At 40.3% G+C, this 19,369-nt stretch overlaps 1 protein-coding gene across 1 annotated transcript in view; it reads right to left on the reverse strand.

The window, feature by feature from the left end:
- Positions 1-1,907: 1,907 nt before the first annotated feature.
- Positions 1,908-19,369, reverse strand: part of LOC140455634 (uncharacterized) — a 37,944-nt gene continuing 20,482 nt past the window's right edge. The window contains exon 3 of the mRNA XM_072550596.1: positions 1,908-6,576. Within this exon, the coding sequence (XP_072406697.1) occupies positions 5,569-6,576 (1,008 nt within the window). The 3' untranslated portion in view covers positions 1,908-5,568. The remainder of the gene's footprint in view (positions 6,577-19,369) is intronic.

The raw sequence follows: 19,369 nt of genomic DNA on the forward strand, positions 1-19,369 counted from the left end.
AACTTTTCCCCTAGTGAGGGAACAATCACCAGAAGGCATTGATTTAAGGAGCATAAGGCTCAGAGTGGATATGATGAATTTATTTTTCACCCAGAGTGTAGTGGAATCTGGAATTAACTGGCTGTAAAGGTGGTAGAGGCAGAAATGCTCATAACACTTAATAAGTATTATATGCCAAGATATACAAAGCCATGGGTCAAGTCCTGGAAAATGGGATAAGAAAAGGTAGGTGGTTGTTTTTGACTTTATGGGCTGCAGAACTTTCTTCTATGCTGTAGACCCCTATGATGTGTCAGAGAGAGACATTATCATAGAGATGTACAACAGATCCTTTGGTCCAACATGTCCATGCCGTCCAGATGTCTTAAATTAATCTGGTCCCATTTGCCAGCATTTGGCCAGTATCCCTCTAAAACTTTCCTATTCATATACCCATCCTGGTAGATCTTTTAAATGTTGTAGTAGCCGGCACTATTTCCTCTGACAGCTCATTCCATTCATGCACCACCCTCTGCATGAAAAACGTGCTCCTTAGGTCCCTTCTAAATTTTTCCCATCTTATACTAAACCTATGCCCTCTACTTCAGGCAAAAGACCTTGTTTATTTACCTTACCCATGCCCCTCATGATTTTATAAACCTCTATAAAGTCACCCCTCAGCCTCCAATACTCCAGACAAAACAGCCTCAGCCTACTCAGCCTCTTCCTATCTCTTAAACCCCCCCAACCCTGGCAACATCCTTGCAAATCATTTCTAAACCCTTTCAAGTTTCACAATTCTGGACTGATCAAGGACAGAATCTACTTGGATAGCACTAAAGAACAAAAGAAGGGTTTAATCACATATTGGTTGTAATCTATAGCTGAGACACAATGGAAATGATGCAGAGTAATTTACAAGAAAATCACAGTTGGGGAAAGAAATATAGAGTAGTTATGATGGGGGAATTGTAATTACCTGAAAGTAGATTGGGATTGTGCTAGTGCAGAGGGCATGGGGCAAGAGTTCCTAGATTCTTACTGCACTACATTTCAAATCCAATGAAAAGGAAGCAGTGCTTGACATGGTTCTTAGGAATAATGTGAGCCAAGTAGGTCAGATTTCATTGGAAGAACATTTAGGAGGCAATGATCATTCAATCATAAAATATAGGTTCACGATGGAAAAGGACAAAGAACAGTCTTGAGTAATAGTAAACTCTGTGAAAGCCAACTTCAATGTAGTGAGAATGGATCTGGGTTGAAAGGTTGGCAAGAAGAATGGTAGCTGAATAGTGGGCTACTTTCAGAGAATATAGTTTGGATGCCACGAAAGAATTTGAATATTCTGATTTTAAAACCCTTTTAATTCAAATATTTATGTTCTGAGTTCTTAATTTGTAATAATGAGATCCTCAGTTGTAAGGGTTTGGTTAGCTCAGTTGGCTGGATGGTTGATCAATGATGCTAACAGTGTGAGTTCAATTCCTGCACTGGCTAATGTTATCATGAAGGACTCTCATTCTCAACCTCTCTCCTCATCTGACGCATGGTAACCCTCAGGTTAAATGACCACCAATCATCTTTCTCTCTTTCCTTAATGAGAGGATAACATTTTGGTGATTTTACTTTGTTTTACCTCAGTTGTGCCTGACAGAACAAGGAAAGAACAACTAGTATTTGTGAATGTAGTAGAACTGCTGAAGTAAGATGTTAATATAGCCAACAAAAAGCTGTGAAGACAAGGTGGAAATTTTGAGGGCTTAGGGTTCATCAAACAAGTCAAAGTCTTTCTTCTACCTTGGAACTGTGTCTTAGGAGAATTGTAATACAAAAGCAAAGTTCAAACAATGCCAAGAAAAACTCAAGAATTTCCAAATTTTATCCAAAAGGTTCTTCATCCCTCATTAGGAAATCAACCCTTTACATTGTCTGAAAGTGAGGGACAACTGGTGTCTTTCCACATTTGTAGCCCCTGTCCTTTGTGTAGTAGGATGAGATAGATGTCTATATCCTACTTCAAGGCCCCCTGTAGCTCACAATACATTGTGAATAAATGATACATCTTCCTTAGGTACATACTGCAGTTGTACAAAGAATGTCACATCCTCAACAATAATACAAACTGTTGTGGACAGTTGACATTAACATGCTAAACTATTACATGGATAAAAATGTGAAAACAGTTCTTTGCATTAATTCAAAGCAAGGTGTCAGAAAAGATTGTCTTTAAAATGTAGCTGTCCTGTCCTACAGATATAGTTAATATATCAAAGCAATTAGTGAGCTAAATCCTAATTAAAATACATGGTTCTTGATTAAAGATAAGGTATTATTTTACATCAAACATTTTATTAACCAGCACCTATAGATCCAGCACTGTTATACATTATTTACAGCATAAATCATTTAAATAATAATGCAACTTTCACTTAAATAAAGCTTACCAGCCTCAATGGACATTGTGGATATCGCAATAATACAACAAACTTCCAGTATTTCATGAATATAATTTTTGCCGGTTCATTGAGAGTGCCAGTTGGTAAGTGCTGATTAAAACAAACTTTGCTGTAATTTCGAAGCATTGAGTTCAAACCTTTTGCTTATTTCTTTAAAACTGACAAACAGGCCTTATATTGTACACTTAAGACAGATGCAACTGCTTTAACCTAGTCATTTTTCTGACATCTTTAAGGTCATGTACTTCATCAAAAACAGTATCTCACAAGCAGTTCCTTTCGTGTTCTCAGACTGCCTGCAACATTACTTGTCCACCAAGCATAAATTCAAACTGAACTATTTCAAAAGGTCATTTGATAAAATCCATAAATATTAGTTCAAAATAGTAGACTTCTGAAAACTTATTTTCAAAGTTATATATCCAGTTCTTCAGCAAAGACCTCTTGGTTTATAGCTGTATCCCTTCTGACCATTCTAAATCTTCAAGCTAAAAATTATAATCCTGAAACTAAACTTTATATTCTGCAATGCATGAATCATGGACTAGGTATTTGCAACACTTACCTGCCAGAAGAAAATTAAAATATATCACACATGATGGGTTTTCATTTACAATTGCAATTTAGCATGGTTGATTTTAATATGCCTACAGACTAGATTAATCAAAGTGACAAGGGTAGCCTTCAGGGAGAGTTCACTGAACATATCAGAGATTGTTTCTTGGAGCAGTATGTTGTGGAACCAACCAGGGAGCAGGTTATTCTGGATTTGATACTATGTAACATGGTGGGATTACTTAATGATTTCAAAGAAAAGGACCCTTTCGGAAGAGTGATCATAGCATGCTAGAATTTCTAATTCAGTTTGAGGGTGAGAAATAGGTCTAGAATTCAACAAAGGTAATTACAAACTCATGAGGACAGATCTGACTCTAGTGGACAGGGCAGGAAGACTAAAAGTTAAGACATTTGATGAGCAGTTGGCTGTTTAAGGAGAAACTGAATTGTTTCCAATGAAGATATATTCCAGAAAGGAAGAAGGGTTGTAAGAGAGGGGAAAAAAATCATGGCTGAGCAAGGAAGCTAAAGATAATATAAAGACAAAAACCAAGACATACCATATTGCAAAGGCAAGTGGCAGGCTGAAAGGTTGGGAAACTTATAAAGATCAACAAACGGTTACTAAAAATTTCATTAAAAGAGCAGAAGATAAATTATGGAAGAAAACTAGAAAAATATAAAAACAGTTAGCAAAAGCTTCTGATAGTATATAAATGGAATGAAAATAGCTGTAGTGAATGTTGGTCCCTTGGAGGATGCCACTGGGAAGTTAATAATGGGGAACACAAATAGCAGAGATACTTTGCTTCTGTTTTCATGGCGGAGGACTAGTATCATCCCAATAAAAACAGGTAATGCAGAGGTTATAGAAATTGAGGAACTTAGAATAATCATACCAGGGAATAAGTACTGAGCAAATTATTGGGATTGAAGGCAGATAACTTCCCAGGGCCTGATATCCCATAAGCAAGTGCCAGCAGTGATAGCAGATCCATTGGTTATAATAATTCAAAATACCCCTGATGTGAGAACAGTTCCAGGGGACTTCAAAAATGTTAGAGTAACACCCTTATTAAAACAGGGAGGGAGGCAGAAAGTAGGAAACTACAGACCAGTCAGTTTAAGATCTGTCAATTTTAAAAATCTATTTTTAAAGAAGATATTTGGAAAGTTAAAATAAAGTCCATCAGAATCAACATGATTTTATGAAGGGTAAATCATGTTTGACTAAATTGCTAGTGTTCTTCAAATATGTAACAAGTGAGATCCTGTAAATATAGTATATCTGGACTTACAGAATGAATTTGATAAGGTCCTGCATAAATGGTTAGCACACAAAATAAGATCACATAAGATTAAGGGTAATTATAAACTTGGACATAAGACTGGCTAAACAACAGAAAGCAGAAGGTCAGGATAAATGAGCCTTTTTCTGGTTGACAAGCTGTAACTACTGGGGCGCCAAAGGGTTTGATCATTGTGCCCAATGATTTACAATCTATATTAATGACTTGGATGCAGGGATTGAAGGTGTTATAGCCAGATTTGCAGATGACATTAAAATAGGTGGCAATGTAAATTGCAGTAAAGAAATAAGAAATTTACAAATTAAAATGGATAGATTAGGTGAATGGGCCAAAACATGGCAGATGTAGTATAACATGGATAAGTGTGAGGTTATCCAGTTTGTTTGCAGGGAGAAACGTCAGAGTGCTTCAGTGCAGAGGGATCGTTTTTATTCACTCACTGCTGTTAGGCCAGCATAATTACCAATCCCTGAAGACAGTTAAGAGTCAACCACATTGCTGTTGTTTTGGAGTTACATGTAGTCAAGGCCTGATAAGGATCGCAGTTTCCTTCCCTGAAGGACATTAGTGAACCAGATGGGTTTTCCCAACAATCGACAATGGATTCATGGTCATCTTTAGACTGTTAATTACAATTTTGTTTTACTGAATTCAAATTACACCATCTACCTTGTTGGAAATTGAACCTGGGTCCCCAGAACATTACAAGGGTCTCCCGGTGAAGTCCCCAGAGGATCTTATTCTTTTCAATTAAGTAACTTTTCATTCCTCCAAAATCAATGGACACAGGCTTGATTTGTCCAATCTTAGCTGACTGAATCTTCACAGAATTGTTTCTATTGTATTTATATCCCTTCTTAATTATGGAGACCAAAACTGTACATGGTATAGTATAGTAAAACTGTATACTCCATGAATGATCTCATTGATGCCCTGTACAATTGCAGCAATACGTCCCTTTGTTCATCCTTTGACCTTGCAATAATATTCTACCATTTAAACCTGGAAACTAAAAACAAATAGATGCATATATAAGTATCTACAACACCAGGAAGAACAACTGTGTGCAAAATGGTTCAGCTTCTAAGTTCACGCTAAGTTCACAATTGAAGACTTCCTCCTCTGTGTGGATCCCCGATGGAATATAAGGTCTGACAAACTTAAGAAGGACTGTTACACACCTTGCAGAGAAAAGGTTTTCCTCTCTGGGTGTGTTGGTGTGCATAGAAGGATGATAAGTCAGAGAATGATTTTGTGCACATTTAGCATGATGAGAGATTCTCAACTTTGTGAATATACTTGTGCACACAGAGGTTTCCTAGCTGTGAGAATGATTTGTCACACACCTCACACGTGAATGGTTTCTCCCCTGTGTGGATGTGCCAGTGTTTCAGCAGGGCTGATGATTCTGCAAAGCCCTTGTCACACACCTTACACTTGAATGGCATTTCCCCAGGGTGAATGCATTGGTGGGCACGGAGGTTTGATGATCTCAAGAATGATTTGTTACACACTTGACACGTGAAAGGTTTCTCTCCAGTGTGAGTCCGTCGGTGTCTGTGGAGATGCGATGAATCTGAGAATAATTTGTCACATATCTCACACTTGAACGGTTTCTCCCCAGTGTGAATGCGTCTGTGTCTACCAAGTGTCGATGACTGTGTGAAAGTTCGATTGCACACATCACATTTATAGGGTTTCTCCCCTGTGTGAATCAACTGGTGTCTCAAGAGATCAGAGGTTTGGTTGAAAGCCATCTCACAAAATTCACATTTGAAGGGTTTCTCCCCTGTGTGAATCCTCTGGTGTATCAGGAGAGTTGAGGATGTTGCAAAACCTTTATTACAAGCCTCACACTTGAAGGGTTTCTCCCCTGTGTGGGTTGTCTGATGTAGCAGGAGACTCCTTAACTGTGTGAAGACTTTGCCACATACCTCACACTTGACTGCTTCTTCCCCTGTGTGAATACGTTGGTGTGCACGGAGATTTGTTAACCATGAGAAGGATTTATTGCACATCTCACACTTGAATGGTTTCTCCCCAGTGTGAATACGTTGGTGTTCGCGAAGGTTCGATGACTGCCTGAATGCTTTGTCACAGACTTCGCATGTGAATGGTTTTTCTCCCGTGTGAATGCGTTGGTGGTCACGGAGGGTCGATGGCTGTGAGAATGATTTGTTGCACACAGCACATGTGAAAGGTTTCTCTCCCGTGTGGATTCGCAGGTGCACACGGAGAGTCCATGACTGCAAGAATGATTTGTTGCACACCTTACATGTGAATAAATTCTCATTTTTCTGAATGCACTTGTGCACACGGAGATTTGATGATTGTGAAAAGGATCTGTCACAGACATCACACGTGAATGGTTTCTCCCCTGTGTGAATACGTTGGTGTTGAACAAGTGCTGAAGACTTTGTGAAAGCTCGGTCACAGAACTCACATTTGAATGGTTTCTCTTCCATGAAGCTGTTCTTGTGTTAACAGGTTGGACAATAAACCTTGTGTGTTAGGTGATTCTATGAGCCTGTGCAGTTCTCCTCACAACCTCACATTTGAATAGTCTCTCATCAATAGGAATGAGTCAGTAGTTCATGAAGTTCATACACTTCTTCCCAGCCTCATCCTGACCGATCACCCATCGCCAAACCTTCAGAAAGTTTGGTTCTAATGGAAGGCTCCATACCACTGACCAGTTTCAGATCTGGTGATATGTCAAATGCCCCTGACCCAATCCAACATCCAGATGATGGTTTCACTGCCCAACTTTCTCTGTGTTGAGCAATGTTACAGAGGGACTGGATATCTCCCCACAGTTGTGCAGTTGTTTCTTGGGTGATGGTCAGCATCTAACTGTGGTGTTTTCCCTCTCTGATTCTCTGGTGTAGTACAATGCAATCCTTCTGTAAAACAGGAAAAGGAAGCATGATTTCCTTTAAATCCATTCCTCCTTTGCTGAAGGGGCTGACTCCTCAGATAGAAACTATTCTATAGAGAGTGCCAGTCTGTAATTCCCCAGTGTGGGAATCATATCCAAATCCTTTCTTCTTCCTCACCTGACAGTTACACACCTTCTGTTTCTAGCAGGGACACAAAATAGTGACCAGAGCAGACAAGGTGGCTACTTTCTTTCCTCTACCCATACCCCAACTTTCCAGACACCTTGAGGGCAATAGAAAAGAGTCAAGTGCAGTGTAAAATGGGTTATCAGTTCACTATGAGATTAAGTCATGTTGGTGAACACCGGTATTATCCTTAGAGAATGTGTTTAGTGTAACAAAAAGATAAATCTGATGAAGAAATTTCATCCACTGATTTCAATTTATTTAAAGAAATAAGACTTAGCAGGAATTTCTATAACTGAGGAAATATTGCTTCAGTGTAGCTGACTGAAGGGTTCTGGTTTATCTTGAGAAATCAGATAATTTGATACACTAAAGGGCGAGGTCTTCAGGTAAAATCTTTAACAAGGCATAAAAAGACATTTTAATAAATGTGTTACCAGGTATGACAGCTGAATTGTTATGGAGCTGGATTAACAATTGTGGAAAAGACGGAAATTTCTGGAGAAACTCAGCAGGTTTGGAAGCATCTGCAGAGAGACAGAAATAGTTAACATTTTATTTCCATTGACTCTTTGTCAGAATTGTGGAACAGAGTTTGGCTACAAAAATGGATAGCTCATGGGAAATTTCCTGACTTTTTAGAGCCATCTCGGTGCAAAATGTCCAGTTAAGTCCTATTTGCAATTAGTGAGGAGAGAGTGAGATATTGTCAGGTCTGCAGCCACTGGATACAAATTGAAGTAGACCACAGGGATATTCAAGTGCCGAAGCAAGCTGGTTAAAAGGCCCACCTTTGTGCCATCTTATTTTTTTTTAAACATTTGTGGCCTTCAGCCCTTCCACACTGCCAATCTTCCCTCTAAACTGCATGTGTGCAGCCACCCCAACATTCCATATCAGCTGTGGATCACAGCATCAACGTCCAGTTCCAGACCTGAGAGATCTGTGCAGATGAAAAAGAAATTAAAGAGAATTCTGACTCCAGCACCTCTACGTCTTGATAATTAACTGCCAAAATCATATTCCCACCCTCTCATGGCCCTCTTTATCCCAACCCTTCCACGATCCTGAGCAATTAGCTTTCATATGAATTAACTAAATATTCACCATAGGCAGACCTCAGGAGCCACGCTAAGCAGAAAGAAAATCAAGACATGCATCTTCACCATAACTGAAAGACTCCCTGATTAGCGATTTCTTGTTAGAACCCAAAATGTGGGAAGTCTGTCACAAATCTGGCGCTGACCATGTTCACCAAGGGGAGGTGAGAACAGGAATCCTGAGAATCCCTACAGTGTGGAAACAGGCCATTTGGCCCAACAAGTCCACAGGGACTGTATGAGGAACATCCCACCCAAACTCATCCCCCTACCCTATAACCCTGCATTTCCCATGGCTAATCCACCTAACCTACACATCCCTAGACAGTATGGGCAATTTAGCATGGCTAATCCATGTAATCTGCACACCTTTGGACTGTGGGAGGAAATCCATGCAAACACAGGGAGAATGTGCAAACTCCACACAGTTGCCTGAGGCTAGAATTGAACCCCGGTCTCTCTTGCTGTGAGGCAGCAGTGCTAACCACGTGCCGCCCTAACTGTAAATGGGTTGTCCTTCACACGGACGAAGTCAATGCATATGTGAAACAGCAGCTGCCTTCAGTCAGATACAGCGTTCTCTTCTGGGACTTAACAAGAGAGGGTGTAAAGGTTAAACTCTTCTTTAGAGAGGTGAGGTAGGCTTTTGGATTAGTCCAAGGTATGTTTTGGAGAGATACAGTGTTCTTTGGAACTGTTAGAAGTCAACATGTATGTGTGTAAAATCAAATCAACTCATTGGAACAGTGAGATTCAGGCATGAACTGTGGGTGTTTGATGTGGCATCCATTGAATGGGCAGCGGAATTTGTAGTACGGGCAGTGAGGACTGAAGGCTTTTCTTTTGCTTTTTTCTGTTCAAACTATCAATGGAAATGTCCAGTTGTCAAACGATTCTAGAGGGAACTGTAAAGGTACACCAGGCCAGACAAAATGCATTGAGGTGAACCTTTCCCACAGCCTACCTCCATGAGCTTTTTCCAGGTTTGTAGCTCTGATTCAAACTAATACCCACTCCTGTGGATTGAAAATTCGTGTGTCTAGAGCTCTTTCCCCCAAGTTGTGAATTTTCCCAACTCTGTGCTTGAGAGTCAGGGGTGAAAGTTCAGACAAAAGTTCTGAAAATGTAATGTATCCTTCAATATAATTTACTTCTTATGTAATTAATGCATTTACGACCATATATTCATAACTCTACTTCAGGCAGGTAATTAATCACTATCCTGATTGACTGTCAATCAAATTATGAACTTCAAATTCCCCCTTTGAAATCATTTTAACTTTGGACAGCATCCAAGCACTCACAACGACACAATGGTAACCCTGAGGGAAATGTCAACAAAGAAGTGCTGGAACTGATGGAACACGATTTATTTTTCATCTCTCTCTGACAGGAAAGTCTGTGTTTTCTTGAAATTTAAACGGATGGGGATTTAAACACTTCACATCATTAGTTACAGAGAACCTTACCCACCATTAAAAAGCATAGAACTGGGGGCAGGAATCCAATATCCAATTACTTCCCATCATTTTGGAAGCTGCAAGAAGTTTCCACGATTGTTGCGAATATCTGGCCCTTTGAGTTTAAATCCAACCACAGAAGGTTACACAGAATCACAGAAATATTACTGCGCAGAAGGCCATTCGGCCTACTGGCATGAGGGAACAAAACCAATGCTACCACAATCTCCTATATTTTCCCAATACGGCAGACCATTACCATCCAAAAATAACGTCTGATGAATGGCTTAGTTGAACCTGGTTCCACTACATTTTTAGGCAGCATATTACACACCTTAACTATTCGCTGTATGAAAAAATGTTTTCTTATATCATCCTTACATATCTGCACATTGCATTAAATTTATGCTCTCGTTCTTGTTTTTTTGATGAGCTAGAACTATTTCTCCTTATCTACTCTGTACGACATGCTCACGGTTTTGAAAATTTCTCACAAATCTTCTCTCAGCCTTCTTCTCTCCAAGGGGAGCAGTCCCAACTTCTAGAAAGAATCCTCATAACTGAGGTTTCTTATTTCTGGAAGCATTCTTGTAACTTTCTTCTGCACTTCCTCCAACGTATTTAATATATATATATATATATATACATAGATGTGTGTATATATATTATATATATATACATACACACACACACACCTTCCTATAATGTGGCATCTATAACTGTACACAAAACTCCAGTGAACATTTTGCAAGTTTCTTGTACAAGGCAACATCACCTCCCTGCTTTTATGCCATATGCCTCTATTAATAAACTGAGAACACTATGCTTTATTTACTGCTTTCTCCATCTGTCTTGCCACTTTTAATGATCCGTGCACCTATACACCCAAATCCCTCCACTTCTACAGCTCCTTTCGAATTGTTACCCCCTATTTAATATTGTCTTTCAGTGTTTTCTGACCAAAATGCATTATCTCACACTTAATGCACTGAAACTCATCTGCTACCCACTTCATCAACTTATCAATATCCTTTTGGAGTTCCACACTATCATCCACACAGTTTCAAGTTTAGTTTATCTGCAAACTGTGAAATTGTCCCCTGCACATCATATATGAGGAGAAACAAGGGCCCCAATATCAACCTCTTGAGGGTCTCTACCATAAAGTTTCCTGCAGTTTGAAAAATATCCATTGACCATGCAGTTTGAAGAAAAAGTGTCTCTGGAAATATTGTTTGATCATTTTGATTGTTGAATGATTATTTATGGTATTTATTAATGGTAAAGTCCTCGGGAGTATTGCTAAACAAAGAGACCTTGGAGTGCAGGTTCATAGCTCTTTGCAAGTAGAGTCGCAGGTAGATAGGATAGTGAAGATGATGTTTGGTATGCTTTCTTTTATTGGTCAGAGTATTGCGTAGAGGAATTGGGAGGTCATGTTGAGGCTGTACAGGATATTGGTTAGGCCACTGTTGGAATATTGCGTGCAATCCTGGTCTCCTTCCTATCGGAAAGATGTTGTGAAACTTGAAAGGGTTCAGAAAAGATTTACAAGGATGTTGCCAAGTTTGGAGGATATGAGCTATAGGGAGAGGCTGAACAGGCTGGGGCTGTTTTCCCTGTAGTGTCGGAGTTTGAGGGGTGACCTTATAGAGGTTTACAAAATTATGAGGGGCATGGATAGGATAAATAGACAAAATCTTTTCCCTGGGGTCGGGCAGTCCAGAACTAGAGGGCATAGGTTTAGGGTGAGAGGGGAAAGATATAAAAGAGACCTAAGGGACAGCTTTTTAACACAGAGGGTGGTACGTGTATGGAATGAGCTGCCAGAGGAAGTGGTGGAGGCTGATACAATTGCAATATTTAAAAGGCATTTGGATGGGTATATGAATAGGAAGGGTTTGGAGGGATATGGGCCAGGTGCTGGCAGGTGGGACTAGATTGGGTTGGGATATCTGGTCGGCATGGACGGGTTGGACCGAAGGGTCTGTTTCCATGCTGTACACCTCTATGACTCTATGACCATAATGTCTGTTTTCTATCACTCAGCCAATTTTATATCCACTTTGCTACTATCCCTTTTATACCATGACCTATAACTTCCCTCACAAATCTGCTGTGGGTCACTGTAACAAACATCTTCTGGAACAGCATTACCTTCATCAAGCCTTTTTGTTAGCGATCAAAAACTCCAAGTTAGTTCAACACAATGTCTACTTTAGAAATCCATGCTGACTCTTCCTAATCAACTGATCTTTTTCCATGTGACTTCTGATTCTATTTCAAATAATTGTTTCAAGAAATTTTCCCACCACTGAAGGTAAACTAGTTTGTTTGTAATTGCTGGGATTATCCATAGAGCTTTCTCCTGAACATGACTGAATTGTTTGCAATCCTGCAGTCTTCAGGGAACTTCCCCAAGTCCAGGGAAGACTGAAAGATTCCAGCACCCGCAATTTTTATCCTAACTTCTTTCAAAACCTTCAATACATCTCATCTGGTATCTTGTCAATTCTGAGTGTCAAAAATCTATCCAAAACCTCTTCCTTATTAAATTTGAACATCTCCAGTGACATAGTTTCTTCATCTGTCACCATGGCCTGGGCAGCATCCTACCCTTTTGTAAAAGTAGATGCAAAATATTAATTTAATACCTGTGCCCTTGCCTCTGTCTGTAGATCCCCTTTTGGTCTCTGATCAGCCTGACTCTTCCTTTAACCACTCTTCTGATCATTTATGTACCTATGGAGGACTTTGTGATTTCTCTTTACATTAGCTGCTAGTTTTTTTTCTCATAGTTCCACAGTGGAAATAGGAACAGGCATGGGCCCCACCCAGCCCCTTCAGCCTGTTCCACCATTCAATGCTGGCTGGTTTGTGGCTTAAATCCATATACCTGTATTTTGGCTCATATATCTTAATACCTTTGCTTAACCAAAATTGCATCTATCTCAGATTTAAAATTCACAACTTTTTGTAGAACAGAATTTCAAACCTTTACCACCCTTTGTATGTAGAATTGTTTCCTAAAATCTCTTCTAACTGTTTGGTTATAATTCTCAGACTATGTCCCCTAGTTCTAGAATCCCCAACAAGTAGAAATACTTCATTTTTATCTAACCTGTCTTTTCCTATTAATATCTTGAAGACTTTGATCAGATCACCCCTTAACCTTCTTTGCTTCTCTTATTTGCATCCTCACCTTTCCCCTCAACCTGTGATATTCCTATTGGTTCTCACATAACAGAAACAGATTATTTGGCCTGACTGGTCCATTGTGGTGTTGATATAACTGTGGTGTCAGCTGTACTTTCTCTATAACTCTTGGTGTCATTGTTTGTCAAAAATCTATCTAACTCAATCTTGAATACAGTCAATGACACAGCCTCTGCCGCTTTCTGAGCAGGGGAATCCATTGAATAATAGCAGTGAGAAAATAAAATTCTTTTCAACTCTATCTTGAAAGGAGACCTCACTTTTAAACTGTGTGACTGGTTCTATTTTCCTTGGTAATTGGAAACATCTTCCCAATATTCACCCTATAAGTTTTTCTCTGGTTTCGATATATTTCAACAAGATTTCCTTTCTCTCTTCAAAGCTCCAAGAGGTACTGGCACAAGCAACTTCATGTTTCCTTATAAGTTAACATTCATTCTCAAAATAATCTTATCCAAAATGGTTCTAATGCAATTGCATCCTTTCTGAACCACAGAGACCAAAACCATACTCGGTATTTCAGATGTGATTCCACCATGGCCCTATGTGGCCTTCTGAGAGTGCATCCTTACAAACTGCTCCCCTCTGACAGTGAAGTACATCCTCAGGTAGAAGTCATGTTTCAGTGACACAAAGCCCTAGTTTGACCACACCTGGAATACAGGTAGCAATTTTGCACACCTCACTACAGGAAGTAGATGTTAAACTTGGAGGGTGTGCAGTGTTGATTTGAAATGAAACAAACTGGGGATAAATTCCCAATGTTTCGAAAGTTAAGGAGTAATAAAATCAACATTTTTGAGATATGACAGGGTGAATATAGATCAACTATTTTTATTGGTTGGATAGGTCATCATTTAAAAATCAGAGCCAGACCTTTCAGGGATGAAATGAGGAATTGCTTTGACACACTAAGTGTGGAAGAAGATTTGAACTCACTTCCACAAATCATAATGGGTGGACAGCAAAGTCATTTTGTGGTTAGCACTGCTGCCTCACAGCACCAGGGACCCAGGTTTGATTCCCGTTTCGGGCGACTGTCTGTGTGAATTTTGCACATTCACCCCATGTCTGCGTGGGGGGTTTCCTCTGGGTGCTCTGGTTTCCTTCCACAATCCAAAATTGTGCAGATCACGTGAATTGGCCATGCTAAATTGCCCATAGCGTTAGGTGCATTAGTCAGGGGTAAAGATAGGGTAGGGGAATGGGTCTGGGTGGGTTACTCATTGGAGGGTTGATGTGGACTTGTTGGGCCAAAGGGCCTGTTTCCATACTGTTGTAAATCTAATCTAATAATAAGTGTAATGTGGAATGTGTGAGACTGATTGAATTTTGCTCATCCAAGGTCTATGAGCATAAGATAGAGGAACAGAATTAGCCCATTTGGCCCATGCAGTCTGTTCTGCCAATCAATTATGGCTGATATGGTTCTCAACCTCATTCTCCTTCCCCCCCCCGCCCCATCACCATTGATCCCCATACAAATCAAGAACCTATCCATCTCTGTCTTAAGTACACTCAATAACTTGGTCTCCACAGCCTTCAGAGAGAATGAGTTCTACAGATTCAACACCTTCTCGCTGAAAATATTCCTCCTCATTTCTAAAGTGTCTACCCCTAATGCTGAGATTATGCCCCTGTTTGAAGGGATGGGAGAAAGGACAGAAATATAGAGCTTGATCACAGAACCACCCTGTTCTTGTTGAATATGGGACATTAAATATCTGACTCCTATTATAACATACAATCTCCCACTCCCTCCGCACTGCACCTACCCATGCTTTCTCCCCATACATCTCACCAAGGCAAAATTCCCTCAGAGGAACTATAAAATGATGGTCGACTAGATAATAATTAGCTTCCGACACACATACGGAATTCAACACTAGAAAATCAGTAAGAATCCCCAGACACTCTGCACCTCCCAGATAATTACATCTCATTTTCTCATATTCAGGAATAAGCCATCAAAAAAACTCAGGCTGGAAATCAGAATGAAAGTGCTTCCAATAAACGTACCCAATATCCAACACACAGCTCCTGTCAAACAGCTCAGCACAAAGCACCGAGTAAACAGCTCTCCCAGCATAAAGGACATTTCCACCCCTGATTTCCCACAAGATAGTCAGACTGCCTGAAGATTGGTGTTGATATTATGGGATACAATTTGTATAAAAGCTACTCCTTCACTCACCAACTCCACATTTGGTTTTCTGTCCCTATAGGAAGTGAACCAGCTCTGGAAAAGGAAGAGGAGACAATGGGCAGAGTGGGTGGGCTCCCTGACTGACGTCTCTCGCAGCCAATCCAAATATTTCTGTTAAAGATCACACAACACCAGGTTTAATTGGAAGCACGCTAGCTTTCAGAGCGCCACTCCTTCATCAGGTGATAGTGGAGGACACAATCTATAGCAAACATTTACAGTGTGATGTAACTGAAATTAAACATTGAAAAATACCTTGATTGTCTGTTGAGTCTTTCATCTGTTCGAATACCATGATAGTTTCATTTCTTTCATGTGTAAATCACAAAACCTTTTTTTTTAAAGTTGCATTCTTAGGTTAGCTGTAACAATGAGTGTTAGCTAGACAATATGTTGAAGGTGTTAGCCCCTGTGTTCGCTGTCTAAGCCATGGTGTTTAGATTAATTCTAATCTAAAAAGTGAGATAACAGAGTTTTACATGAATTCATGCAGCTTTTGAGCTGAGTTTTACATGAATTCATGCAGTTTTTGAGCAAAGCACAATGTAACTCTGCAAGTACAAATTCACCCCACAAAATATATGTGTGCGCTCTACACTCACTACACACACATATACATTCTCTGTTGCACTCCCAAGCCCCAACCCAGACACACACACACACATACAAACAGACAAAGACCCACATGCACACATATATTTGGTGAAGTGAATTTGTACTTGCAGAGTTACATTGTATTTTGCTCAAAAACTGCATGAATTCATGTAAAGCTCTGTTATCTCACTTTTTAGATTAGAATCAATCTAAACATCATGGCTTAGACAGAGAACACAGGGGGCTAACACCTCAACATATTGTCTAGCTAACACTCATTGTTACAGCTAACCTGAGAATGTAACTTTCAAAAAAAAAGGTTTTGTGATTTACACATGAAAGAAGTGAAACTATCATGGTATTCGAACAGATGAAAGACTCAACAGACAATCAAGGTATTTTTCAATGTATAATTTCAGTTACATCACACTGTAAATTTTTGCTATAAATTCTGTATCTTAGAATTGTGTCCTCCACTATCACCTGATGAAGGAGCAGCGCTCTGAAAGCTAGTGTGCTTCCAATTAAACCTGTTGGACTATAACCTGGTGTTGTGTGATTTTTAACTTTGTACACCCCAATCCAACACTGGCATCTCAAATCACAAATATTTCTGGAGAAAGTGGAGGTGAGGTAGGGATTTAAACTAGTCATTTTCCCATCTGAATAAAACTTCACTTTTTGCAGCTGCTGTCTCAGATCTGGCTGGTAAATGTTTGACAGATAGCATTTTTCATCTTCAGAGGATTTCAAACAGACAACATCAGTATGAGTTGTGCATCCTCGGATGTGTTTGACAGCGGATCAGAAGAGGAAGACCAACAATATCCAAGACAGTGGTGACGTTAAGTGGTGGGATCAGCATATGCACCGGAGGGAGGAAAGTTCCATAGAGAAGCATGAGAACAATATCAGGAAACATGGATTGGAGGCATGATACATTGGGGAAACCAAGCAAAGCCTACGATAACGGATAAATGGACACCACACAACAATCAACAGACAGGAGGGTTCCCTCCCAGTTGGGGAACACTTCAGTGGTCCAAGACATTCAGCCTCGGACCTTTGGGTGACCATCCTCCAAGGTGGACTTCGGGACAGGCAGCAGAGAAAAATGGCCAAGCAGATGCTGACAGTTCGGTACCCATAGGAAGGGCCTCAACCGGGACCTTGGGTTCATGTCACATTACAGGTGACCACCACACACACAGATACTCCTACACACACACACACACACACACTCTCACAAGCACTCCTATACACACATACACATGGACACACATACATACAGACGCGCACACAGACACCCACACACACTCTTACAGACACCCACACAATCCCACACTCACACATGTACCCCCTCACAGACTTAAGACACTCTGCACTCACTATACACACACATACACTTTCTTACACTCACAACCCCCAACCCAGACAGACACACACACAGAGACAAAAACCCACATGCACACATATATTTTGTGGGGTGAATTTGTGCTTGCAGGGTTACATTGTACTTTACTCAAAAACTGCACGCATTCATGTAGAACACTGAGCTCAAAAACTATATGAATTTATGTAAAACTCCATTATCTCACTTTTTAGATTAGAATCAATCTAAACATCATGGCATAAATAGAGAACACAGGGAGCCAACACCTTCAATATATTGTCTAGCTATCACCATTGTTAACAGCTAACTCGAGAATGCAACATTTTAAAAAAAAAGGTTTTGTGTGATTTACACATGAAAGGAGTGAAACTATCACTGTATTCTAACAGATGAAAGGCTTAACAGACAATCAATTTTTCAATGTATAATTTCAGTTACATCACACTGTAAATTTTTGCTATAAATTCTGTGTTAGGATTGAGCCCTCCACTATCACCTGATGAAGGAGCGTCACTCCGAAAGCTAGTGTGCTACCAATTAAACCTGTTGGACTATAACCTGGTGTTGTGTGATTTTTAACCAGGAAACATGGAGACAACATTGTTCCTGTGGTTACACTACTCCAGATCAATCACATTGATTGGAAATAAAATAATACAAAACAAAGAACTGCAGATCTGAATGAAACAAAAGGAAAATTGCTGGACCAACTCAGTTCAGGCAGTAGAAATATTTTTGTTTTTATTCACTCATGGAATGTGGGCATCGCTAGCTGGCCAGCATTTCTTGCCTATCCCTAGTTGCTCTTAAGAAGGTGGCGGTGAATTGCCTTCTTGAGCTGTTGCAGTCACCTTCTGTGGGTTGACCCACAATGCCTTTAGAAGGGAATTCCAGGACTTTGACCCAGTGACCAATGGCAATATATTTACAGGTCATAATAGTGTGTGACTCAGACGGTGGTGGTATTCCCATGTATCTGCTGCTGTTGTCCTTCTAGCTGGAAGTGGTTGTGAGTTTGGAAGGTGCTGTCTAAGGATCTTAGTGAATTTCTATAGTGCATCTTGTAGATGGTATACACTGCTGCTACTGAGTGTCAGTTCAGCCACACAACTGGGTGCCTTTTGATGCAGAGTGCCGGCAACAGTACACAACTAAGTTGTGATATCACAATGCATCAGATCTCAGCAGTAGGAAGGACTTGTATTCCATTAATGTGCAGGGGACCTGTGATAATTGGTTCCATCTCTTGGAGGTGTGTACCCTGGCAGCTGCCACAACTCTTGCATCTTGGAGCCCTCTCATGTACTTGCTTCATTTGAGGGTACAGGTACCTGACAAGGATGGTACTGGCAGGCAAAGGCTACCCATTGCAATCATGGGTCATGACACCATTATACAACCCCAACCAATACAGTGCTGCCCATACTTCGACCAGGGCTGTAATGGAGCAGACAACAGTGCTGCTAAAGATGAGATTCTGCTATATGGACCACTCTTGGAGTGTAAGGGTGCATGTGTGCTTTGGGGGAGAGGAGAAATGCACATAGAATATGTCACATCATTGTAGCGTCGTGTGCTCTGCACAATCTCAGCAGGTACCAAGGCGATGTGATAGATGCTGAGGAGCAGGGAGAACAGGAGCAATTTTGGTTAACATGCAAGCGGTTTGTTATATTATGGAGGCAAAATGCATCTTCTGTTCATTTGGTTTCTGTTTGCTTTTGGTGATTATAATTAAAAGATAATCTTTGACATTTTTTGAAGGTCTCTCTGTGGTGGTTCCCCCACTGAACAATGATCAAATGCTGGTCTACACTGGGGAAAGAGTAGCAATGACTGGAGAGAGCAGGAAGAGCGGATATTCCTAAGGCTGGCTAAGCTAGATGGCCTGGTGGTGATACACAACTCCATTTTATCAACCCAGTTGCTGCATATCAGGAAGTGTCAGCCATGCCATAAACAGTGTAGGTTTTGGCTGCTGTCCATAATGTTGCCATAGAAGGGTAACTCCAGAATGCCAGTGTGTGTT

The sequence above is a fragment of the Chiloscyllium punctatum genome, chromosome 30 (genome assembly GCF_047496795.1).
Source record: "Chiloscyllium punctatum isolate Juve2018m chromosome 30, sChiPun1.3, whole genome shotgun sequence".
Classification (NCBI taxonomy): domain Eukaryota; kingdom Metazoa; phylum Chordata; class Chondrichthyes; order Orectolobiformes; family Hemiscylliidae; genus Chiloscyllium; species Chiloscyllium punctatum.